Source organism: Branchiostoma belcheri, unplaced genomic scaffold, assembly GCF_001625305.1.
Source record: "Branchiostoma belcheri isolate BF01 breed outbred unplaced genomic scaffold, Haploidv18h27 scaffold164, whole genome shotgun sequence".
Classification (NCBI taxonomy): Eukaryota; Metazoa; Chordata; class Leptocardii; order Amphioxiformes; family Branchiostomatidae; genus Branchiostoma; species Branchiostoma belcheri.
In genome coordinates this window covers 66,777-74,398 of record NW_017803091.1, presented here as the reverse complement: position 1 = coordinate 74,398, position 7,622 = coordinate 66,777, and the positions used below count along the sequence as shown (strand labels likewise).

Here is a 7,622-nt window from a genome sequence, read left to right as displayed (position 1 = left end):
CTAACAAATTTTCAGAGGATGGTGTACTAGTAAAAATTTATCATATCTACAATTTTCATGTCGTTATGACGTAATATGACGTCATTATGACGTCATTAATGTGATTTTATTGGCCAAAACCGTCTAGATAGGTTTTTCACTGAAAACTAATTGGTATTCAATATAACTGTACCAAAAGTGTTTATGACAGAATATTAGGGTGTACTAAGTCTTATGTTGCCCGTAGCAACACCGGTGACGTCATAAAATGACGTCATGCATATCTAAGATATCCGCCATCTTGGATCATCAATCTTGAATTTTCAAAAATAGTTTTTTTTTCATGATAAAGCCTAAAATACATTGTAAACATACTAAAGACCTTCATTTAAACCTTTTTTGGAAAAAGAAATGGAAGTATTGATGAAATTTTAATGAAAATAACCTGTATATACCTGTTCTAATGATATTGTCCGCCATCTTAGATTTTGGCCAATGACGTCATCAAATTAGCATAAATAATGCATATCTAATGACAAAATTTACATAAAAATATATGGGATGTTATTAATATTAGAAACCATAAGTAACTTGACCTAAAACTCATAAAATGCTATTGTTGAAACAAAAAGTACTAAATTTAGCAAAAAATGCCTGCCAGAAACCCGTTGCCATGGCAACACAAAAATTATTATCTTATTCCAATGATAGAGAATTGTTGCCCCCCCCCCCCGGTCTAGGTAGGGTTAATGTGACAAATGCAAGAAATAGATATTTACAAAAACTCTACATATTTCATGGACGTATGAGGTCTTCTTGTTAATACTGTTGCAACTGTTGTCAACATATACGGCTTAACATTTTACAACAAGGCGTGAATTGCAGTCTTTGTGTGTGTAAGTGCGTGGGAGGGTGTGTTATTTACATGTATGCATGTGTGTTGTGTGAGTGTGTTTGTCGTCCGTGCATGCGTGTGTGTGTGCATAGTGTGTGTGTGTGTGTGTGTGTGTGTGTGTATGTGTGTGCACGTCCGTACATGTATGTGTGCAGGTTTTTATGTAAATACTCCACATTCAAATATGGGAAATACGTTTTTTTTTATTACTCCTAGAGAGTGGTGACAGGAAGTTGGAGAACGTTATTACCATTCGAGGAAATGGAAAAGAACCTATCGTGATGGCGAACGGAGTCGCGGTCTCTGCTGACAATGAGGTATTTGTAACCACCACCAAAGGAGTCCAAGTCTTCAGTATAAATGGGAACTATCTCCGCCTCTTTCAAACGGCACTGCCGGGTGAAAATGTCTTTATCGTGCCCTTTGATGTTGCTATTGGTATACAGCCCGGCCACCTGTGGGTAGTGGGGGTTATATTGGAGTCCGGTGCGGATGAGGGACATGTGCAGGTTGTAAAGTACAGTAGAAGTGGTCAGGCCATGAAAAAGTTCGACGTAGACCCCACGAAACCTTTTTACGATCCTGTCATTGCGATAGACGTGCGCAACAATAAAATTATAGTCGGACAGGGAAGTACAGTAAAGATGTTTGATCCAGACGGCTCTCTCTATCGGAGTTTTAAAGCGTCATCAGGTAGTGAGGGAGGTATGATCGGAGGAGTCATATCGGACAGTGAGGGAAATATACTGCTTACGCTTTTAAGGTCGTATAAAGCTGTTGAGATGTACAGTCACTCCGGAGTCAAGATATTTGAATTTGCCGGACGGGGTGTGGGCCAACTGAAATATTTCAAAGGTATTTGCCGGGACAAGTCGGGTAGCATCATCGTAGCAGACTATAATAACAACCGGGTAGACATGTTCACAAACCGTGGGGAGTTTGTCCGTACCATCGCGAACATTGAAGACCCGTCTGGTATCGCTATGGGACCAGATGGAGAGATGGTGGTGACTAGTGCAGGGTCTCCATCCACCGTAACTATCTTTCCACGCCACATGGTTCTTCCTTAACCTCATACGAAGGATGAATTTTTGCTGGGGGGGGGGGGCGATGGATTTGAATTTCCGTCCGAGATTTGTTATTGATGTCCCGAAGAATCATGATGACTTGGGGCATTTTAGCTGCACTTTTGGTGATGCAGTGAAACGGTATGGCACCCGGCGCCCCGTGTTGTATGTGGCGTAGTAATCATCTTTTTTTCAAGAGCTTTTTTCTTCAGTAGTTTAACTGAAATAGCGATGGGAAGGCCTCGGTACAAACCCCGTTGTTCCAAATTGAGATCATTTAGCTTACGGTAACTATACACTGTTTTTGAAGAATGGTGTGTTTGCTTGTATTGTGTATTATGATTGTGGCATCACCCTTCTCCATGTCGTGTACAATAACTGTTAATGTTGTGTCTGAAATTGACACTCACCGTCGTTTTAAACATTATTCATTATATTGGAATCTTAGATTTCTTGTTTTTGTATATTCTTGTCTGCTGTATCCAGAAGCGTGCTTTATCCGTTGCCATGCTCAGGCACCGTATACGTACTGGATAGTCAGAACCGTGCCTGGGACAAATCTACGCTTGGCTAAGCTGAGACTATCCAGAACTGTGCCTAATCCTTACCCTATCCCATTCAAACATAGAACTTGGTAGGCACGGTTGTCGATACGATAAGGCCCTATGGCCCAGATATGGGGACCAAACGGACCCCATTTTATCTGTACAGGTATACTAGTATCTTTTTTTTTCTTGACACTTTTTACTCCGTGAAGGAGGAATCCCTCCTGCAGGAGTATTGTGGTCAGTCGGTTTTTCGCGTTTACAGCTAAAGCTACGGTCACAACCCGCCGTGCGTGCTTTTTGTCCGTACGTTTTTTGGGAGGCTACGTCTGTTACGTTTTTTCTGAAAACGTACGGAAGGAGTGGCGTCGACGCACGTCAATCGCACGGTTGCGCAAGGTGTAAGAGTGTGGTCTGCACGTTACGTCTGGCCGTGAGCGGTTGCGTGCATTGTGCGTTGCGCAAGTGGTAAGTGAGTTGTACGTGCTTACAACGTACGATCTCTGTGCGATTGCAACTTTACCGTAAGGAGGCCGTACTCACACGTGCTTCTTCCGCACGGCACGTACGGGGCACGCACGTCGCTCGTACTTGCACGCACGGGTGGTGAATCCGTAGACCGCACGTAGAAAAAGTTTTACATGCACTTAAAGTTCTACGGCGTGTCTGCGTGCTCCCAAATCCGTAGGATTCCGTACGGAGGCGGTACTCACCACGCACGGATGCCCTACGTTTGCCCACGTTTTTGCACGTAGACAGCACGCAGAAGCACGTACGGCGGGTTGTGACCGTCGCTTAAAACACACGGTTCCCTTCGTTTAATCGGCATGTAATTTTATACGTCGTCTGCAGGCATGTCCTTGATGATGAACATATTTTTTAGTTTCACCTTAGTTGTTTTTGTTGTCAATGTGATATTCTAGAAGCACCCTTACATATAAAAGGCATTTAGGACTGGCCGCAAAAAAACATTGTTTTGACATAGCTTAATCTAATTATAAATCCGCAATACAATATTTGATTATTTTGATGTAAGAAAATTTTTATTCCAAAAATCCGACTTTATTTCTCATATTTCGTCTACGGGCTTTACTTGCAAACGGTGAATTGCTGAAATAATGTTATCTTAAAGTGCATGGAAAATTACTGTAAGTGTTAATTGCATTGCAATACTATTATTATTATTATTCGTCGATGAAGGTTACACATCCAAGTAATAAGATACGCCAAAAAGCAGTTACTAAAAAAGCAGTTTCCAAAATTATATATATCCAGTTGCTTGAGTAACGTTTTTTGGCGTATTATCATTATTATTATTATTATTATTATTATTACGTATAACTGTCTGTATCTTCAATATCTGACAATTCAAACACCCATATACTGATACGCTTGTCACGTTTGTCTAAAAGTATCTTTTCTGTTTCATATTCCTAGTATTGTTACTCTAAAAAAAAGAGACGTGTTGATGTAAATAACTAGATCTTCTTACCGTAATGTATAAAACTAGTATTCTACTGATAACAGTTATATGCTATATTGGATAAAGAATATTATCATATAGCCAGATAACGTTGACCAATCAGAGGTCCCCATTTGCTATTGGTTATGACACCATAACACACCCAGAGGTCATTAAATCCCATAAACACCGGAACCAATCAGCATCGACCGATATGGCCGCTGATGACGTATAGGAAACACGTTTTGTTTGAATTTCATCAAGTCTAAGGACATTTTTAACTTTGCCTGCATGTCATCTAGTGGAGAGGGCACGACATAACGTACGGGGTAAGTAGGGCACACTAGTAAACAAAATATCGCACCGGCGCGTAGACTTCAAAATATTTCATCAAAGTTTGTAAGACTTGCTCGTGTTGCGCTCAGAATTTAGCAGATGGGTGCCGCTTTCTCGTACTTTGTAACTCGTTTGTAAAATTGTAATTATTAGTGGTGTGACGTCATCTTGCTTGATATTGTCTGCACTCTTGGGAATTTAGTAGTCTCATTGTTTGTGATATTGTCTCCTTGCAGCACAAGATGAAACTTTTAAATCGTAATGTAATCTTCTATGTATACATTTGTAAATACCCTTGTGAAAATAAGCTGCGAAATTTCAAAGCGTAACGACGCCACTGTTTCAATATAACTGTGGTATGTATACTTACACACGACATTTAGTAAATAAAATGGCGACACACACTTTCTGTATGATAATTGTTTTTCAGGAAGAGTAGTTACTGTAATGTTTTGCTTGTTCCTGATTGAATCATTAGTACACAATTATATGCGTGTCCTGGTCAAGGAATGAAGCGTGATTGTGAGTGTATCATAACGTCGAGCTTGCTATGGTGGTGGGGCAGAAGAGAGAGAGAATGGTTTATTCAACAACAAAAACCCTTGCAGCAAAAATGCTGAATTGCGGTTTTTTCCACTAAAATCGTATGCTTATCAGCATTATGCATTCCAAATCAGAAATAACAAAGACATAAATCACTATAAAATTAAATAAAATCACTATCATCACGACTTAGAGTTCTACTACTTTAACTGTCATTCAGCAGACGGACACAATAGGGTAGTGTACTGTTTAACATGCGCTGTGTCCGGCACTTAAACTGTGTCAGTTTCGTGCTGTTCCTTAGTGTTCTATTATGTACATCTCCCCTTTGTGCTGGCAACCAATTACGGTATTTCTCACTGCTTGTGAGAGACCGAGCAAACCTCAGGCACAGTTCATCACGTCTGGTATCTAATCTACTAAGTCCAGTAGTGTCCAGGGCCGTGTGATAACAGTCATATTCCGACCCAAGTATTACTCTGAGTGATCGTTTCTGCACTCGTTCTATGGTTTATGAGGTGTGATAACCACCTCATAAACCACCTCGTTCGATACGCTCACTTGGTGTTTTATTCGGTGGTTATCACACAGAAGTGATAAGATACATAAAATAGTTGCGGTGGATCTTGACCACTTAAGTCAAATATATGTGGATCGTTAAAAAATAAGATTTACAGTACTGATTTTGCTAGTTTCAATGAACAGCAGCTTGACCACTTGAAGGAATGGTGAATGAAAAAAAAAACAGCAAAGGTTTGGATATATGATAATAACGTTAGTGCCTCGCTCATCCCCGGTGTATATGGTGACATAATCCCTGATCAGGTGTGATAACCACCTCATAAACCACCTCGTTCGATACGCTCACTTGGTGTTTTATTCGGTGGTTATCACACATGACCAAGGTGATTATCTCACCATATACACGTCGGGGCGGGGCATTAACCCTTTATTCATTAACTGACTTTAGGGGTTATCTAGTTCCATATTTGGGTTATCCACACCCGATTTTGCTTGCCTACCCATTTTATCCACTTGTGCATTCCGGAGTAAAATAAGGGTTATTTTCATTGACCGTCGTCTGATCTTGAACGTTCCCTTGACCACAAAGGCAGATACAACTTGCCTTGGTTCAACAGAAACCTAAGGAGGCACTGTCGTAAGAAGCAGCGCCTCTATAACAAAGCTAAGAAAACAGGCCAAGAGGAAGACCGGAACAAATATGAGAGAAGGGAAGGGAGTTCAGAAAAGCATAAGACAAGCACACTCTAAATACGTGGGAGACATACAGCTATAGTTGACAAACCCAAAACATTCTGGTCGTACATAAAAGGTCTGAGGAAAGACCTTGTCGGGGTAGCACCCCTAAAGGTGGGAAATACCATCATCAGTGACAGCGGGAAAAAAGCAGAAGTACTCAGTTCACAGTTCAAAAGTGTTTTCACAGAGGAAGACACCACAGATATGCCATCTCTAGGTCAGTCCCGTACTCCACCAATGGAACATATAGAAGTTTCTACTGATGGTGTCGAAAAATGCTTTAAGGTCTCAATCCGTATAAAGCATACGGGCCAGACCAAATACCACCGTGGTTTCTCAAGTTGACAGCTAGTGAAATCGCACCTGTACTAACCAATATTTTCCAACCCTCGCTAAACACTGCAGAAATCCCTAAAGACTGGAGGGATGCAAATATATGCGCCATCTTTAATAAAAGGAGATAGAGCGGTCCCCAGCAACTACAGACTTGTTTCACTGACCTGCATATCATGCAGACTACTTGAACATATTATCAATAGCCACATCATGAAGCACTTAGAAAGTTACAGTATATTGACGGATTACCAGCATGGATTCAGAGCCAAACGATCCACAGAAACGCAGCTTATACTAACAGTCCATGTCGTAGCTGGTGCACTGAACAGTAAACGGCAGGTAGATTTAGCAATACTTGATGTCACTAAAGATTTTGACAAAGTCCCCCATGGCAGGCTCATCTCAAAACTGGAGTATTATAGAATCCAATGCCCTACGCTGAATTGGTTAAAGGCTTTCCTGACCAACAGGGAGCAAACAGTAGTGGTTGAAGGGAAGGCGTCGGCTCCAGTTAAAGTAGCGTCTGGGGTCCCCAAAGGAACCGTCCTGGGACCATTGCTCTTTCTCTTGTATATAAATGACCTACCAGATCAGCTTGACTCAAATGTGAGGTTATTTGCCGATGACTGTCTGTTGTATGAAGAGCTGTCTATACAGACCGACTCACAACTTTTGCAAAAAGACCTGAACACCCTGTAAGAATGGCAAAGCAAATGGCTCATGCAGTTTAATCCCGAAAAATGCTACATTATGCACATAACAAACAAACAAACGAACACCACATGCAACTAGCTACCAGTTTTGTGATCAGGCTTTAGCAACCACAAAAACCCATCCGTATCTGGGCGTCACGCTGACAAGCGGACTGAAGTGGGGTGCACATGTTAGTAATATCACAACTAAGGCGAAACAGACATCAGGAGTGATTAAACGTAATCTGTGTGCATGTCCGACTAGAGTAAAATCACTTGCATACACGTCACTTGTAAGACCGAACCTAGAATATGCCGCGACAGTATGGGATCCATATACAAAGAAAGACAAAGACACATTGGAAAGGGTACAGAATCGAGCTGCAAGATTCTGTATGAACAACTATGAAAGAGGTGCTAATGTCACGGAAATGAAAAGTAACCTACAGTGGGCCTCACTGGAAGACAGAAGAAAGATGTCCACACTATGCATGATGTACAAAATGA

At 41.2% G+C, this 7,622-nt stretch overlaps 1 protein-coding gene across 1 annotated transcript; it reads left to right on the top strand.

Annotated features, from left to right (window-relative positions):
* Window positions 1–1,155: 1,155 nt before the first annotated feature.
* LOC109466349 (RING finger protein nhl-1-like) lies at window positions 1,156–1,944 on the top strand. The gene has a single exon (XM_019764061.1). The coding sequence runs from the start codon at window positions 1,156–1,158 to the stop codon at window positions 1,942–1,944; it is 789 nt and encodes a 262-aa protein (XP_019619620.1).
* Window positions 1,945–7,622: the final 5,678 nt, after the last annotated feature.